Source organism: Gouania willdenowi, chromosome 15, assembly GCF_900634775.1.
Source record: "Gouania willdenowi chromosome 15, fGouWil2.1, whole genome shotgun sequence".
Taxonomy (NCBI): Eukaryota; Metazoa; Chordata; class Actinopteri; order Blenniiformes; family Gobiesocidae; genus Gouania; species Gouania willdenowi.
In genome coordinates, this window is record NC_041058.1 from 27,590,115 (window position 1) to 27,609,392 (window position 19,278).

Genomic DNA, 19,278 nt, shown 5'->3' on the forward strand with positions numbered 1-19,278 from the left:
AAAATACACCAAACAACAAAAAAATATGAAAATGACTCAAAATACACAAAATAAATATTTATATTTATAAAAATACACAAAATGACAACAGAAATGCACAAAAATACACTAAAAAAGATACAATAATACACAAAATGACTCCAGAATCACACTACAAAGGCAACAAAAAACTCTAATTACAAAAAAAAATGCACAAAAAGACAACAGAGATACAAAATTACACATAATGACTCCAAAAAACATCCCTTACAGAAAAATACACCAAACGGAAAAAATATAAAAATTAGTAAAAAGAAAACCAAAATGCAAATATCATGCGCATGTCCCATAGAATTAAACCAGGGAAACCACACATTATTTTACTTTGCACCTGCAAATCTGCCCCTTTATAACACTACATAGTACAGAGTATGTACACCTCTGTACATCCGACCTTCAACTCATTTGGCCATAATTGACAACTCTACTTATGCTCCCACATGAATGCATAGTTCCGGGAGAGAGGTAAATCATGCAAGATGTTCTGACGTATGGAATCAGAACAGTATCATAATGAATGAACTCTTGTATGGTTTTTCACAAATGCACATGCTTTGTTTTGCAAATATACATTTTATGCAAACTTGTAATATAAATTCTGAAATGCACACGTTCTACTTCACAAATATTATTTTGAGGCACACTTGTAATATAAATCCACAGATAATGCAAATTGCTGAATGTGCATTTACAAACTGCTTCTGTGCTGTGAAACCTCTGTGCATTTGTGAGAGAAATGTGTGTGGTGAATTTTGAGACTGCCCTGACGTCGTGGGTCAACGAACGTCACCATTGGCTGATAAAACTGATTGACAGATTTATCAGTTAGTCAGGTGTGTTTGTTTTCAGCCAATCATATGGCTTCTTACATTTACATATACAGCACAGTATGCACAACTACAACTTCACATCTCACTCTCACTTTACAATAATCAACTCTTCCCCACCCTTCCATTTTCTACCTTGAATATATCCTCCCTTCTCCCTTCCTCCTCCACCTACCCCTCCACCCCTTCACCCAGGTGTAACACTGCCCTTTCTTTTTATATTCTCCCTTTAATAAAGTGTTTCTTACCCTTCCTTAGGGAGGGCTGGTGATGGTCACATGTGTGCAACATGCATTGCTGTCTTAAAAAGATTGCACTTCTTGTAGTGTTGGCCTTTGACAGCATGTGCAGACAAAGGGAAAAATAAATAAATAAAAAAATAAATACTGTGCGTGTGTGTGTGCCTACCTCCATCTCCTCCGTGCGTTATCTTTCATACATGCGTGTCATGCACATAGTTGTGTGTGTGTGTGTGTGTCTACCTCCATCTCCTCTATGCTTTATCTCTCACACACGCGCGCGTCATGCACATTATCCATCGCAGGTTGTTGAGAAACAACCGAAACTGGAAGTAGAGCGCTAAATACCGCGCTCATTCCCGAAAGTGCCGCAATCTTAAGATTAATGCTTTTTTGCTCCTCCAAATTACTCCAAAATCACAGGTGCACACACTTGGGGTATTTGGAACAAGTTGACTAAGTTTCAGGTCGAACTCATACCGCGTCAGGGAGATATTCGCTCCACACACACACAAACACGCACGCACGCACGCACGCACACACACACACACACACACACACACACACACACGCACACACACACACACACACACACACACACACACACACACACACACACACACACACACACACACACAGACACAGACAGTGACTCCTTGCTTTTATAAACTTGTTTTCTCACCTGATTGCTTAGACGTCAGTATGGAAACAGGTCATGGTGTGAAACCCAGGGCTGTTGCTATGCAGCTCCAAATGATAATCCTCTTTGTCCAAGGTGTCAGTTAGGATTTTGTGACAACCATACATTATGATTTAGGGCTTTATAAAATCCACGTTAACAGAATTGCAGAATGAATCATGGAATTGACCAATAAAAACAGAATCCACTGTTGGAAATGGACAGAATCGGCATGAAACACAGTCACCGTGAGGCAAGGAAAGTTTTTTTTTTAATGAGGAATAAAATAGTTCTTTTCCAAATTCCATTGTATTTTTCCCCAAATTCTGTGTTTTCTACATTATTTCTTTTTAACTAAATGCTCCTTTTTAATTATGTATATGTCATATAAAGATATAAAGATATATGACATATACATTATTGCAAATTCCCCTCAAGGATCAATGGAATTCCACCGGAATTTGTGTGTGGCTCGGAATTCCGGCGTTTACCCGGACCCCACCTAAAGTGTATTCAAGCTGGATACGTGGTGACCCAAAATACAGTGAGACATCTGCTGAAATTTCTTGACCCCAGTGATGTGAAACGGAGGCAAAGAATGCGACTGATGTGAGGCATGGACAGTATGTAAACCCTGGACCCAATTTTCTTTAGCATGTTGACTCGTATGATAAACTGAAGCCATTTGGATTATGCATAAATGGAGCAATTGATGGCTTTCCCAGACAAATTATATGGCTTCATGCATTTTCAACAAACAGTGATCCGAAAATAATCGCTGGCTATTTCTTAAATGAAGTTGATGAGATAATGGGGACACCTTCCTGAATCCGAGCAGATTTGGGTACTAAAAATGTCACTATGGCAGAGATAAAGCAATTCCTTCGGTGGAGTGTTGATCGCTCTGCCAGTAACTGCCACATCTCTGGATCCAACAATCACAATTAGCAGATCGAAAGCTGGTGGACTTTTTTGAGGATGCACTACGCTCAACATTGGATGAATTGTTTCCAGGAACTGAAAGACAAGACTTTTTAGATAAGCAGCTTATTGTCTTGTTTCAGGATTCTTGAGGCATGTACTGTATGTCACACTTAGAGCATCAAAACAAGCATGCTCATTTTCTGTATAATAATGCTTGTGTTGCATTATGTGTGTAAGAAGCAGAGGAAAAGTGTTAGTAAATGTAAGACATAGAGTTGGGTGGTATGGACCAAAATTCCTATCTTAATATATTATCCTCAAAAGGGTGCCTATTTAACTGGAAAGACAATTCTGGGTTAAATTTGCTGATACAAAATGCCACACAATCACATTTATTCACGAACAGTTGCACAACATGTGCCACTTTGTTGCGTTGCTTTTTAGGGGTAAGTCTGGGAAGCATTAAGCAATCCATCTAAATGTTTTTTTCATGCTGCTCTGAGAAGTAGCAAAAGCAGTGACTCCGAAAACATGTTATCCAATACAAAATAATCAATAAAATAAAAATATCTTGCTATAGGTGATATATAATTTTCTTTATCGTCAAAATAAAATTCACAATATATCCAGGAACCACAATGATTCATAATACTTTGTTTTCTATAACTTGATATAAACCTGCTGTAAATAACCTATGAACAGAACATTGAACCTCAAAAATTAATTTCTAAAGGAGAGCAAGATTTTATCGTTTAAATGTTTTTACTTATGTAATTTTTATTGACAATTTCAGACTACAGGGTATATGTCTTCTACCTTAAGTATTTAATGACCTATTAAAAATAATGTCTCCTTTATTTGAGAAATTGTACAAGCCACAAACAGATTGTAAATAACAGGTAAAAACACACATTTTAACTGTTTCTTCTACAGGAGGAGCTGCACAAGTTTCACACCTTTGGAACAGCCACATCATCCATTACAGCAGAAATGCAGTGGCTCCAAGTGGATGTCCACTTCTTCTGTAGACCGTACATCTGTTTGCTGGACAAGATCACCTGAAGGCGGTCTCTCCAGAAGCTGTGGAAGCTTGTAAAGAGAAATGCCAACAGAGAGGACCTTATCCTTGTGATGAAATAGTTTTCAATTTGTGCCGCCATATTATGTCAGAGAACTTCTTGCTCCAACCAACCAAAACAGAAGAAGCCATAGAGGTATATCTTTTCCTGAGAACATACATTCTGAAAACCTTGTAAGTAGTCTCCGGTTCCGAGGTTGAAGGTAAAAATTCCTGCATGTCAATTAATAGCATAATAATAAATGTCAACTTAGAGGCTGACACAGTTAAGCTTTTGGGAATGTAATGTATATATATAACCATTACTATTATTTCATTTGTAAAAAAAAATAAATAAATAACATTTTGGCAGAGGTGGCCTAATAGTTAAGGAAGCAGACCTGAAACTGAAGGGTTGCTGATTTAATCACTGCTCCACAGCGCTGCACCCTCAAAGGGGCACAAGCCAGTGTACTTGTGCTGGTTGCAAGCCTGGATAAATTCAGAGGGTTGTGTCAGGAAGGGCATCTGGTGTAAAAATTTAGGCCACATTCACCATGCCATGAGAACAGCCAAAATTAATTCTTGCAAGTATTTAATGTATTACACAAAATCAGAAAAATCTGATGTTATATCCGTATTGTGACTTATGTATTTTTGAATTAGTTTTCCTTTCATAACAGATTTTGAAGCTTAAACCCCACAACTTTGTCAACCCTTGTATTTACAACATTTCATGTTTCTGTTTTTGGAATAATGAAGCCAATTGAAATGATGAAAACCCAAAATAAAAAAATATAGCACTGTCAAAACAACAAGAATAAATAAACCACATTGTTCAAAAACAAATAAGTTTATCTTTTTTCAGCTGTCAAGAATATAACAACAATTTTGTATAATTCAAAACTACACATGACACTTTTTTCATGGTAACTGGCACAAGTTATGCAACAATGCTGTTTCTGAAGCTTGTTCTAATTTTAGAAGTGAACTTTTAGAATAGAGAGTTTAGAATAAAGCAATTATAAACCCTATTTCAAATGTCATCGTATATAAAACTCAATGGTCTTTGAGGGAACAAGTACAGGCCCGCTTTAGGCAAACCGCATACAGTATATATTATTAACTCAACGATAACCTTTTTTGGCTTTAACTCAAAAAGCTTGTCTTTGCTTTAACATGCTTGTTGCTTGAAAACATGTGAAAGTGAAAATCGAGCATTTATATTGAGAAAATTTAATAAAATTAAATAAAACAACACTACAGGGACACCGTTTTTGACTTGCCTATTTAGCTACACATTCAGTGCAAAAGCTCAACATAAGACGTTTTTTCCATGAAATGACTTTCCTTTATGTTGCTACTCCTTCACCATTTTAAATGACACTTTCAGTCCTTTGTGGTCTACCCTTGTATATAAAAATAAAAGATGTACTGTATTTGACCAAAACATTTTTCTGTTTAGTTATAATTTTCCATTTCAAAGTTTGTTGGGTAGTAAGCAGAGTAACCTGATCTTAACGATGCTGAATTCTAAGGAGTTTTGCAGTATACTGTTCATATCAGCACACGGTTCTGGGTAGGAAGCCTATGTCTATGGCAGCTCCAGAGTTGGTCCACAAGTATGGGCAACAGGTCTCCTTGCTAGTCCTTCTACTGGTGTAAACACCATCTTAATTTTTTTAATTTTTTTTAACACAGATAGCGTCTGACCCTGTGACAAATGTTAACATTCTTCTGAGACCTGCATCATCCAGTCCTCTGATGTACTGCTGCAATAAATGAAAGCTCTGATTATCTGCTTGAGTAGTAGGAGATGCATCCAGTAACTTCAAAAACCTTCTTGTTGTTGGCTGATTTTCCCCATACATCAGTAGCACTCTTTGCAGGCTAAAAAGGGATTCCTTCAAAATGTGGCTAGCAGTGGAGGACATATGTTCTGTAGCATATCTTGGTTTTTGGATCAGGTGTTTGTGGGCTGCACTTCCAAGAATTCCTTTTAAATCTTTTTGTGTGAGAAGAATTGTTACATTCAAGCAATCAAAAAGATCAATTAGTTCATCTCCATCCTTAGAAGGTCCTCTTTTAAGGCAGTGGTCAGAAGATCCCTATCTGACTGACTAATGTACAGAAGAAGGCTTTCCAACAGCATGTCATCTGAGACTTCATATTCCCCAAAAATGAGAGCAACTGAGAATGCAGGGGCGAAGCGACAAGGAAAGTATCCGTGGTCCTATAACCAAAAGCAAACTACGAAATAGACTAAACTCAATGAATGAATCAATAACCAAATAACAATTGAATCTCAAATACAAGAGAAATACAAAATAAATCAAATTCAAATCAATACACAAATGAAGAATCACATAAATCAATAAACAAATGAAAAATAATTAAATCTCCAACAGAATATCTACGCAAACAAAATAAATACAAAATAAATAAATTCAATTAATCAGTAAACAAATAATAACATTTTAAACACAAAAGAAATACAAAATAAATCAAAGTCAAAAGAGCATAGGCTGCTGATAATAATAAAACAACCGCATCGACGCAGCAGCGGTATTCTGACAGCAGAAGAACACTAAAATCAAAGAAGCCAGCTCGGCACAGAGAGCCAAAACAGCAGCGCCGTCCAGAGAGCCGTGGCGATAGATTAGCCTCTGTCTGGACCTCACTAGCGCAGTGTCACAGCAGGCCAGGCGGCACTCGGTCCAAACTGTGGCACAGATGATTACTTGTTAGCAAGAAGGCCAGCAATGAGAAAGAAGGAGGAGGGAAAACAGACTACGCCAACTCACCACAAGGATGCATAAACCCCTCCAAGAGGACCTCTAGCGGGACAGCCCATAGCAACAGTAATCTATAACAACCAATATCCTATATCACTGATGCGCAATAAGGCACACCAAGCAGGAGGAAGAACAGCGGTGCGCATACCTGGACACAAGGGAAGGCGTGCACTATATACAGTACATATACATACATATATGTGGATACACAAACCCTGTCAAGATGGCTTTCAGAGAGGCAGCCCGGTCCCCACGGTAACAGCCTGCACTGATGCACAATAAGGCAAGCTAAGTAGGAGGGAAAAAAGCGGTGCGCCCACCTGAACGCTGAAGGGAAAGCGTGCGCTACGATTGTCGACACACCAGACAGCGCTCCAGTGCGTGCACAGCCACACCACAAAGGCTCCTCGAACCTGTACATGCCCCGCCGGTGGAACCAGGAAGAAGGGAGAGAGGCTGGCAGGTGCGGCCAGACCCGTATATAAAAGGTGTGTCACCGCCCAGCAATCAGTGGACAGGAGGGGCGAGTAACAACGCACCTGCAACATAACGATCAACAATTACTCGTCATCCCCATCAACCCTATCTTGTGGATTGGCCAACAGGTTCTTATTCACATCCACAACAATGTTTTTGTTTGCCAAACATCTTGAAAAGTACATTTGCGCATGGTGAATCCAGGCCTCACATTGCTCTGCTGTAATGTCATTGCAGGCATTGTTCATGGCCTGAAGAAGGGTCACTTGATGCTGATGTCGATCATACACTTTCCACCTCCATGTAGAGAAAACATCCTCAATGGGGTTAAGGAAAGGAGAATATGGGGCAAGTACACAATGAGGAACTGTTGATGGGCCTGAAACCATGCCTGCACCAGATGGCCGTGGTCAACAGAACAGGCAATAGACATATGCACATTCTATTGGTTGATCCTAACAACAACTCTAGGGTACGTTCAATAGCTCAAATGCAAAACAATTACGCCACAGTATATTATATCTATGGAGCAGACTCCCGTCCGCTGTCAGTAAATGGACACAGTCAGAGCTATATACGGCTCTGGACAGTCAGTTGCGATAGCCAATCAGATATCTTTGATTATTAAAAAGCTCCCCTGTAGTGGGAAGAGCAGGGTGGGGGGAACAGTAGGTCAGCTGGGGGGACACGGCCTGTGAATGCCCCCCATGACGCCGACACTGGCTTTAAATTTTTTGCATTTCTGATCGCCTTTTCCAATAGTTAGTTTCCGTTTAGCGCTCCCACTTAGCTGCCTCTCCATGTTTGCATTTTTTGAGTTGCGTAGAGGTTGATTTGCGTCACCTGGCTTTGACCTGCCTGCCCGCCTCTCAGGATCTCAGCTCACAGTCACAGGCAGTTGCAGGGTTTCTGTGCAGTGCAACTGCTCCGAGCGGCAGACAGTTTATATTATAAGGAAGAGAAAACCAGATATTTTCCTTATGCCCTCACTGCCCCGGGCCTTTTAAAGGTCACGGGCCCCTGGGCAATTGCCCAGTTGCCGATATGGTTAATCTGGCCTTGCGTATTCGCCTCATGAAGCACACCTCATTTTCACAGGAACCGCAATTGTGGAGAATCCATGTGTTCTTCCTCCTTTTGTTCTTATGCTTAAATCCACTACCTTCACCACCTGAAAAGTATTATATCACATTTGTACAATATAAGTATCAGTGAATTTCCACAAAAGCACATCCGTTGTTTGTGTTGGAAACACAGAGAAAATGACAAAAACAACTCAGAATAACCTCAGTGAGGAGCATCCACAAAGCCAATCCTTCCTTTTGTACCATTCACTGCGAAAGGTATGAACATTTTTCTGACCTTACCTTTGCTGAAGCTCTGGTAACTCAGGTGTTGGTCTCCATCTTTTAAAAGCTGACGTTTTTCCTCAAAAATCAGTTTCTCTATCATCTCTGGCGCTGTCATCCTGACTGTAGTGTTATCCCGCCCACTAGCTAGAGAACGTAGCAGCAGCGGTCACATGGCATCTATTCATTAATGTACTGTGAACTTAGGTATAGCATTTAGCATAGCGCGGTTACATCCAGAGGCAGTTCTCTACGCTGCCTTTGCACGTAAATGGTTGTCATCTTGGGGACCTGAGTGCGCATGCGCACACACGTAAAAACACGCAATGGGAACAGAAGCAGAAGAGCAACGTGCCTTTGGGAGGGGGCGTGGCCTCCCTCTGCCTTACAGCGGAGTGAAAAAAAAAAAAAAGTGTGCAGCTGTTCCAGGAAATAGCGCTGTTTAGTAATTTGGGCTATGAAATGCACAAAATGTCCGCAATTTCAAACTTATAGGTACTGTAGGCTATTGGAAATGGAAGAATAAATAATTTATAATTATATTATAATTAAAACAAATAATCAAAATATCAATTCACCCTTGGGTAGGCACTGCCTACCTTGCCTACCCTGACGGCACGTCACTGATAAGTATATTGTTTGTACAATATAAGTATTGTTCATACAATATAATATCATGTTTGTACAATACACTATATTGTTTGTACAATATAATATCCTGTTTGTGCAATATATTATCAAGTTTGTACAATATAATATTTGTTCATACAATATAGTGGTCAAAAATATATTTTCCACTGTGGCAGCTCTACGCTTCTGTAGATCCGCACCTGCAGGGTCGTCCTACTACTGAATGAATGCAGGACAGTCGACGGCTCCGAATATACGTCAAGCTACAGTCACTGGCCAACAACTCTCACACTGCTCACACAAAAGCCGGTTCAACGATTGCCTAAAAGAGCAGATTCCGTTTATTATCTTTCAAAATAAAATTCATAATCTTTTAACAGATTAATTTCACTTGAATCATCATACATATATATATATATATATATATATATATATATATATATATATATATATATATATATATATATATATATATATATATATACTGTAGATAGCTATAGATAGACAGTTTACTCTGATTTAGAATTTTTTTTTTTTTTTTTTGCTGCCATTTCCAATGTGTACGGGCCTGCTTTCCACAGTGACAGAGATACAACTGTTAAAATTAAGTTATTAATTTTTTTTTCTTAGTGTGCATTCATACATATTTTATAACATGGGATGAATATATGGTAGTTTGATGACAGTAAGTAAGTAGAAACACTGTCTTGTGGACACATACAATGTCTGAATTAGGATATGAAATTAGGTAGTCATTATCTTAAAAATAAATTAATAATGAAACGCTCTGAACAGTCCGTTATTTGACTAACACACGGACTGCTCATTCACGTCAGCAATCCGTTCGATATTGCATTAGAAAAGTACATCCTTTGTTCACTCAATGTGATTTACTTTTAAAACGCAATGCCTTGCATCAGAAGTGTGCTTTTATTGTTAAGGCTCCCACAGACGGCTTCCTGTTGTGTGTTCTCTAACTCGACGTAGCTTTGAGTCCAAGCGCAAACCAACAAAAACAAGTCTGTGGGTTTGACTGCGGAAAAAAAACACCCCCAGCGCCGTGTGATGATCTCTGAGTTCCAACTTAGTGTCCAGTGTGTAAGATCACCGATGTCACCGACGTCCCCACAGTAAAGGCAGGACTCGGACCAGTTTCTGGACTAGGTGGGAATAGGAGGAAGGCATGGCTGTGTCATGTTGAAGAGGGTGCCCAACGCAGAGGTGTAGTTTCTCTTCCATAGCGAGGAATGCAATCAGACCTTCAATGTTTCACTGGGGAAAGTGGAAGAAGAGGATGGGAGCCAACAGTTCTTCAAAGAGACCCGTGTTTGATGAAAAGGAGGACGGTAGGTGATGGAAAGTAACTCAGCCATCACAACTTAGACACGTTTCATTTCACTGTGCGGACTTATCCCTGCATCATCTCTGTAAAGATACTCACACTTGGTTTATACAGCTTCAGTCCGTTATCATTATGAGTTTAATGAAACATGAAATAAACATAAGGTGTGCTGGCCAAACCAGGTTCAACACAGTGTCTCATTTATCAATTAAAATGGCTTTGTTAAGTATAAAATACATGCACTGTGATCAATTGGTCAAATGTAAACTCAGCTAAGCGATAAGGACCAAAACTCATATCTCAATATTTTTTCTCAAAATGGCAAAAATACGATATGAATCTCGATAATTTTAATTCAAATGGAGTCTGACCAGAAAGACAGGTAAGGGTTAAATTTATTTATGCAAAATGCCACACAGGCACATTTATTAACAAACAGCTGCACAATATGTGCCTTTTTTTTCCCTTTTTTTTTTTCCCCTCGTCTTTTTCCTCGTATAAGGGACAGCATGTGTGAGTGAGTTCTGTAGTGTGGCTTGTTTAGTGGTAGATCTGGGTTAGGACACACTCATCAATCCATCTAACTGTACTTTTAATGCTGTTCTGAGAAGTAGCAAAAGCAGCTACTCCTAAAACAAGTATTTTAATACATAGTAAGCTATAGAATATATATATACAGTATATATACCGTATCTATTGCTATAGGCAATATTGTAATTTTCTATATTGCCGAAATAGAAAACTCAATTTACCACCCAGCCCTAATCAATACACAATGGTATTTAAATTGTTACTTTGTTAGAAGTGGTACTATTCTAATCATAATGAAGGATTTTGTTTAGAAAAAAGAAAATGTGAGATTTGAGACTAATTTGTCTTTATAATGGATTTGTATACACCTTTCAGTTCATAAAGTGATCAATACATATTTTGTGAAATATATTGTTTTTAAAGAAATGTTCAAACAAACTGTAAAAACAGACAAGGGGATGAAACCAATAATAAAAAAAAAATTAAAAATCAAGCAAGAGGTTAATTGTGGGGACACGGATGTCCAACAGATGCACTCTTGTGGTACACATTTTGAAAGAGGGTAGTACTGGTTCTGATGGATTTGTGCTTGATGATATTTTTGTTTGTTCAAATCAGTAGGGACAACAATATAGGAAGAATAAAATATCAGGTAATTTATTGAACATTTCCATGAAGGCTGGATTTTATGTTTTTACATTTATGTTGATGCATGTAGATGCACAGTTGCATAAAGCATAGAATGTCACACAATTAAATCAACATGTCAGTAGAAGAAGGCACTTAGTGAATGAGTCTTCATACATCTGTGTCTTATGCTGTGGAAAATCACCATATCTTGAATGGTTCCCTGCAATTTGGATGGTTAGAGACAGAGTTTATGACATAATTATTAAAAGAGCAGTGCCATGAATGGAGCAAATGGTTTTTCACAGAAAGATTGTCAAGGGTTTGAGATGATGTCTCTGAAGTGTCAGTCAATCTGCTCAGTGTGAACCGACTGTTGCTTTGCACTGCCACCACAAACATGGTGCCCAATATACAGGCAACATATGTGTAAATGAGGACATTTCACTCAAGGGACATGGCCTTGTGTGTGTGCGTGTGTGTGTCTTCCCTACATGGATTAGTCTGCTGCTTGTTGCACTTAAAGTGTAACTAAACTTCAAAACCACTTTTTTCTGCTTAAAACAAATGTATTTGAGTATGAAGTAGTGCTGTTGGATGATCCTGGTCCAACTATCAACATTTTAGTTAAAGTATTTCAATTTGGCGTATTTTGTTGTGAAATGTAAGAGTGACTGCCCTCTATGGGTGGAAACCCGGCTATTACAATTTAATTTTGCTATTGGGTGAGAACAAGATTTCATGTCATTTTGGGACCATCTTGCATCAAAAACAATCACTGTCCGATAAAAATGATCATCTGTGGACTTTGCAATCTGTGGTGAGTAGGTTTAATTAAAATAATTGTGAATAAAGAGGTATAGTAAGTAGTTTTGTTCCGATGCCCTTTTTTTGATACCGACACCCAGTTGCGTAGTATTGGCTGATACCGATTCATGACGATACTGCAGTGTGACCTGTTTTTCTTACAAATCTTAAGAGCTGCCTACTCACTTGGATATTAAAAATTATTTCGATCATGGCTTAGTTTGGCACTGCCTAAACTTTTGCAAAACAGGAAATTAATATCAACACAGAGTAAATGCAGGATAACTTTTTCGTTGTCTACCTGGTATGGGTGACAAATGAATAAACTTTTCTGGAACCTGAATTTTGGCTCTCAAATGCCAACCCGTAACCATACGTGTTTCTGTGATCAGGAGTCAGGGCAGCAGTGAGAGTCGAAGGAGGGTTGGACATCGTCTGACTATGAACGATTCTGATTCTTTTTAGAGACATGGTCAAATAAGCTGAGCTAACCATGAACCTCTCCATGGTTTATTTTTAATCCTATAAACTTTTTATGAACTTTACTAGGATTTTCTCACAGGGCTGTATTCAACTAGTATATGAATTTGAATATAAATATTATACTTCTTTATTTTTTTACAACGTGAGTGCGTGATGGGTTGAACACCGGCGATTACAATTGAATTTTGTCAGCATCACCAAATTTTAGCGTGTTGTGACTGGCTTATTAACTCACGGCAGGGTGTCATTATCCCTGTGCACTGACTCAGAGGCACACAGGCAAAAAAAAAGAGGGGTGCGCCAAATTTTCTGGTCAATCACCAATTTTTAAAAGCCTGACCTGCCAATTCCGATTTTGGCCGAAAGAAATTTTTTTTTTTTATAACTGACATCATACACATTGATTGTTTCAATCTTATTTTATTGTAAAACATTGAACAATATCCATGAAACAATACAAATGTGTTGTTTTAACTACTGCTGAGGTAGTTATCGCAAATATAAATGAAAAGTTTCGAACATTGCTGTCCAAAATACTAAATTATATCAGTTCCTTTAATCTTTCATTTTAACATTTTAAAAACAAATTAAACAGGTTACACTGCAGACATGTTTGGAGCTCTTTCACAAAAATAAAGGGTTGGTTTTACAAATAAAGAAAATCATGAGGTTTGAGGTAGATGATTCAAAAAATATCACCAATAAAGCACCAATAAAGTTTCCTGGGTTTTAGGTTTCCTTGTAGTGCAAAAAGAAAAAAAAAAAATACAAATTCAGCAGCTTTGCGGATATTTAAATGTAAAAATATCAATCAAAAAATAACTTACGACAGCTTACAGAATAAAAGTTCCTAAAAGTCAAACGTTCTACATAAAATAAAGTGCAGCATGTGTAACATTTTCACAAATCAAAAGGTGATGACAAAATGAACATGGCACAGGTTAGTTGTTCTCACATACTTATTATAGTCACTTGTAGCTACATTAGCTGCAGCTTGTTCTTGTTATCCAATGCCATGAAACTCCATCATTTTGCTCCTCGTCGCTTTGCAGCGAGTACAGGCACAGACTCATTGCAGTCACTTTTACCTTAGTCAGGGCTCCTAGCTCCCCCTAGCTTTAACATTTGCTTGATTGCTAGCTTCAAATACTGCATACTCAGTGGTTTGGTGGTTTCTTAAATGGTGAATCAGGTAGAGTTTTGTTTACAGCTCCACCAAGACTTATTTCCACGTTACACAAATTATAAATTGCCATCCTTTGCTCTCTTTTTGAGAGTAACACTACTGAACTGCAGGGATGCTGGGCTAACCATGCTGCGGGTCACTGTTGTTGTTAAGGCGTGTAGCAGAAGCATGAGCTGGAGAGCGGGGCCTGTCTGTCATCTCACAGTAGAAGGGGACAGTGGCTGACATTAAGATGGACTTTAAGACTTTTGCGGAGGTAGAAAAGTATGGCAGAAAAGATTGGTTTTATATGTAAGGATCGGCCGATCGCAGATCCCCCAAAATCAGGGAGATCCTTTGAAATAAACATCCTATATTTCAAACCATAAAAAATGGGATTAACAAGTCAGTATTGAACCATGGATGCTGTACCGAATGGTACAGGTGGAAACAAAACTTGGATCCATCACCCAGATGTCGGTTTATCCCTCACCCCACCACTTTTCCTCTGAGAATAAGACTCTGAGACAGACTGGCCGAGTTCAGACACATTTCTGCCACGCCAGCTGCACTCGGCACACGGGGCACACACAACCTTTATTACTCTCAGTGGCAAGTTGACATGATAACAGAGGCGCCCATGTGCCCACTCAGCTAACTTACAATGGATTTTCACTAGATGAAAAACTGCTCCCTAATTGCTGCATAATCTCTAGTGCTGCAAACCCCACAACCTTCGCCTGTGATGCGTATCTGTTGCAGTAAGAACTCAAGAGATCTTGCTAATTCATGCATAATTGCACGATATAGCGAGTTGCAGTCAATACAAAGAGAACCACATAGCCAAAGTTCATTGTGTCCTTTGAGAGGAGCAAAAGCCCTGTAGATCTTCCGCTTTTGTGGAGATTATTGTGATTTAATCATGGATAAGTGCAGTATTTATATGTGAAATCCGATCCACTGCCGCCCTGTCCACCTAACGCCTGAAGAAAGCTAGAGATAGGCACCAACAGATCCGCCTTGAACACAGAGTATTTTATTTTTTAAAATAAACTAGATTTTTAATTCTGTCTTTACTCTACTTCCTGTCCCGCATGCAGCACACAATGTTGCATTTATTCAGCATTGCTCTGGCGTCCGGAAAAAATAGAAGGACTGCGTATCTGTTGCAGAGGGCAGTTACACAGCTCTGCTGGACTGCATACACATGTGGTGGAAATTAGCACTTTGACATTTAATGGAAACATATCAGCTCTGTTGTGTGCACCCCTACACAGATTCCGCCCTGGGTGGTCCCTTACATTGCTCATAGCAAAAACCGTCTCTGGCTGTACCACATATTTTGCAAATTACCTCATCATCTTTTTGGGTGAAATTGTTCCATACAGAGCTCAGTTTTGCTCACTTTATTAAACATATTAACAGTTAGTATTAATTGGTTTAAGTTTTTGTTATTGGTTAACTATGAACATCCCGGTTCACATGATGGCAAAACTGTTGATAAAGCTACCCATGTTTCATCAGAACATTGCACTGATTAGTAGCAACTTCATTGACTTAATTTAAAGTCATATTTTGCAAATGTACACTGGATATGTGTAAGTTTAGTTTTCGGTTTTGTTGTGTTTTTTTCTGATGCAGCCTACTGACGGTATAAACCAGGGCCGAACTTATTAAGCAGCGTGACACATGCAGTGGAATTTTAGCACTTGACTAGAATGAGCCCCTTTCTTCATGGGATTTGAGCTTTAGAGAGGTGCTGGCCTGTTTCTGTTGTTTTTCAGGGTGATCAAAAGAGAAACCTGCACATGGCTGAAATTCCCAGGCTTATATTCAGAAGGGAGAACTTGCTATTTTATCACAATAGGGAAGTCTTTTCTCTGACTTTTCTCTCAGTGCCATATGCTCTCATTTCACTCTGACACCACTATGGTAGTTTAGTTGTGTCATCAGCAGTGACGTGCCGTGAACACTAGGGTTGGGTAGGCAGGGAGTTGCAAATTGAGACCATCAATGTCGACACCAATGACAATTTCATATGTTTCGCCTGGCAAAAGTGTTAATCTAACAAAATCAACATTGTAAAACACCATTAAAGAAATAAACAATTATTTAATATAGCCTCCATACTCTCCCAACAAGATATATCTCATGACACGACAGCACATCCGTTGTTTGTGTTGGAAACACAGAAACACGGAGAAAATGACAACAACAACAGCAACAACATCTCAGAACAGCCTCATTGAGGCACATCCACAAAGCCAATCCTACCATTCACTGTGGAAAGAACGAACAATTTTCTGTCCTTACTTTTGCTGAAGCTCTGGTAGCTCAGCTGTTGGTCTCCCATCGTTTAAAAGCTGTGGTTTTTTCTCAAAAGAAAGTTTATTTATCGTCTCTAGCGCTCATCCTTCCTGTAGTGTTATCCCGCCCACTAGCTAGAGCAGTGGCCACGCTGTATCAATTCACTAATGCACTCTGAACATACGTATAGCATTTACCATAGCACGGTTACGTCCAAAGGCAGCATAGAGAGCTGCCTATTTACATAAATTGCTTTCATATTGGGAAACTGACTGCGCATGCGCAAACACAGAAAAATACACTATGAGAAAAGAGGCAGTAATGTAAGTAAGCAGCAATGTGCCTTTGGAAGGGGGTGTGACCTCCTCCTGCCTTACAGTGGAGTGAGACTTGTGCAGCGTCTCTGCCGTACCAGGAAATAGCGATGTTTAGTCATTTGGGCTATGAAAAGCACAAAATGCTGACACTTTCAAACTTATAGGTACTGTAGGCTATCAGAAATGGAAAAATAAATAATTTTTAATTATATTATAATTAAAAAAAATAATCAAAATATCAATTCACCCTTGGGTAGGCACTGCCTACCTTGCCTACCCTGACTGCAAGTCACTGGTCATCAGCAACAATGTCCACTCTCCACTTGCATGGATGCAAGGAGCGATCTGCGCTCTTCACCTAAAGGTACATTTAATGTAATTACACAGCAGTGTTGTCTTTAGTGTGTTCCTTTTTTGCATGGCTTAACACACATAACGTAATAACATAAAACAATACAATAATAGACTGTTGGTTCACGTTACAACCAATCACATTGAACTCTTATGTAGCACAGATTGTACATAGCTTCCTGCCTTCGTACAAGCTGTCCATTCTCTCATTTCTCTGCTTCAACACTCAATTTTATTTTTATGCACAAGTAGAGCTTGCTGATGGAGTTTAGTAGCAAATTGTTTGATTTGAGGTAGGGCAAATACTGTATATCTTGTACACATCCTGTAAAGCTAAAGCAAATACTGTGGCAGCCTTTCATGGACAAATCTCACAGGTTTAATGAATAAACATTGAGCAATTAAGTAATATCATTATTTCCAGTTATCACGAAACAACTCAACATGTCCCGTTGAGATGGCATGCAATGCTGTCATTTCATAATCACATGTATTTGGACAAAGGGGATTTACTCTTCCTTAAGTTCTACTGACACTATTGTAAACCATCAACAATATAGTGGAAATATCCCTTAATCTTAGCAAGAGTTTTCTTGCTAGTGAATATGTTACAGAGTCATCCCCAGTTGTTTGAAGGTGACTTTTTCACTTGTATTCATTCATTAAAAATGTATCTTAATTATAGGGCTGCATTAAACAATGTACTCGATCAATATATCTCTTTTTTAATAAATGATTAATCATGTGACACAAAACCTCTCTAGATCTCTTTGTATTGCACAAAACAAATAAACAGAAGAATCTAACAGAAAAAAATAGGCATTGCCTAAATGGATACAAATTAAGGTAAAACAAAACTTTCCCCTAATTTTTTTAATTTGACTATCTATCTATCTATCTATCTATCTATCTATCTATCTATCTATCTATCTATCTATCTATCTATCTATCTATCTATCTATCTATCTATCTATCTATCGAGGCCTGGAGACCATGAAAAGGAGAAAATGGGTTGGAAAATGGACGGATGGATTTTCCTTCAAATTCTCTCACTTTAGTTAAGAAACTTAAATTAACTTTGGAAAAAGCTTATACATTTTTCGATTGTGCAGTGATGTCCTGGTGTAAACCTTTCAGCTATTGTTGAATTTTGTAATTACAGGACAGCTACTGCTTTGTGGATTTCTTAAAGGAATGCCAGTCTAAATATAGATGATACACTGAGCGGCAGAGCAGCATGGCAGGGTACAATGGTATTAATAGTGCACTGTGTCATTATATAATTTTGGTAAACTTGGTGAAATTGGTAATATGTTTACATTTTTTTGCAGTATTTCTGGTTAAAATGTGCAGTGTGAAACAGTGTGTTGGAGGTTTTATAACCTCAGGTTTTCTATCATAACCAACGTATGGTAAACAATGTATGGTAATGACAATTTTAATGTAATTGTAATGTAGGAGGATTAATAATGTCATATTATGAATTTATATGTTTGATATTTTGGGGTGCCACCTCTATAATAGAGGAATAAAGCTGTATAGCAGTTATTAATAATTCATACTAACTCAGGGTGTGAATTCTTGTCAGACTATATACGCTTCTATAGCAAGACTGTATTGATAACATGAATCCCAGACAAATAGTTAAGTTTAAAGCGTACCTGTAATAAATATGTATATACCCAAAATAAATGTTTAATATATTACCAATAAACAAATTATTTGCAACTTTTTTCAATTAAAAAAAAAAAAAAAAAAGAAACACATCTAAAGGACCAGGGTTCTCACCAGGAATTTTTCACAGCATATGGGGATTGTGTGGTGCACAAGCGAGCGTCACCAGCGTGGACAATTTTGAAATATATAACTCTTTGAAAGCCAAATTCAGTAAAGCTGAATTTTTTTTTAAATATATCTTTATTTTAGCCTTACTTTAAAGCTAAAAGTTATTTGTTGAATCAATGACTGTAGTTAGAGAGCTACTCATGGTTGGTATAGATCAGGGGTCACCAACGCGGTGCCCGCGGGCACCAGGTCGCCCGTAAGGACCAGATGAGTCGCCCGCTGGCCTGTTCTAAAAATAGCTCAAATAGCAGCACTTACCAGTGAGCTTTTATATATAGAGATTTATTTATTTAGCTATTCTTGTTTAAATCACACTTACATGTAACTTAGAAATGACAATACATATATATAAACACTTAAAATGTAAAGTGTTTTTTGTGTTTAATACATACTTGCCAACCCTCCCGATTTTCCCGGGAAACTCCCGAATTTCAGTGTACCTCCCGAAAATCTCCCGGGGCCACCATTGTCCCGATTTTCTCCTGAT

General features: G+C 38.3%; 1 protein-coding gene across 9 annotated transcripts in view; it reads left to right on the forward strand.

Moving 5' to 3' along the window:
* The first annotated feature begins 9,993 nt into the window (after positions 1-9,993).
* Positions 9,994-19,278, forward strand: part of stk32c (serine/threonine kinase 32C) — a 250,272-nt gene continuing 240,987 nt past the window's right edge. For 8 of the 9 annotated variants that reach the window (XR_003675562.1, XR_003675560.1, XR_003675561.1 and 5 more), the window contains exon 1: positions 9,994-10,362. Coding sequence is in view for 2 of the 9 variants with exons in the window: in XM_028467685.1 (XP_028323486.1) it covers positions 10,281-10,362 (82 nt within the window). In the remaining 7 variants the exon portion in view is untranslated. The remainder of the gene's footprint in view (positions 10,363-19,278) is intronic. The other variant, XM_028467689.1, reaches the window with a different exon arrangement.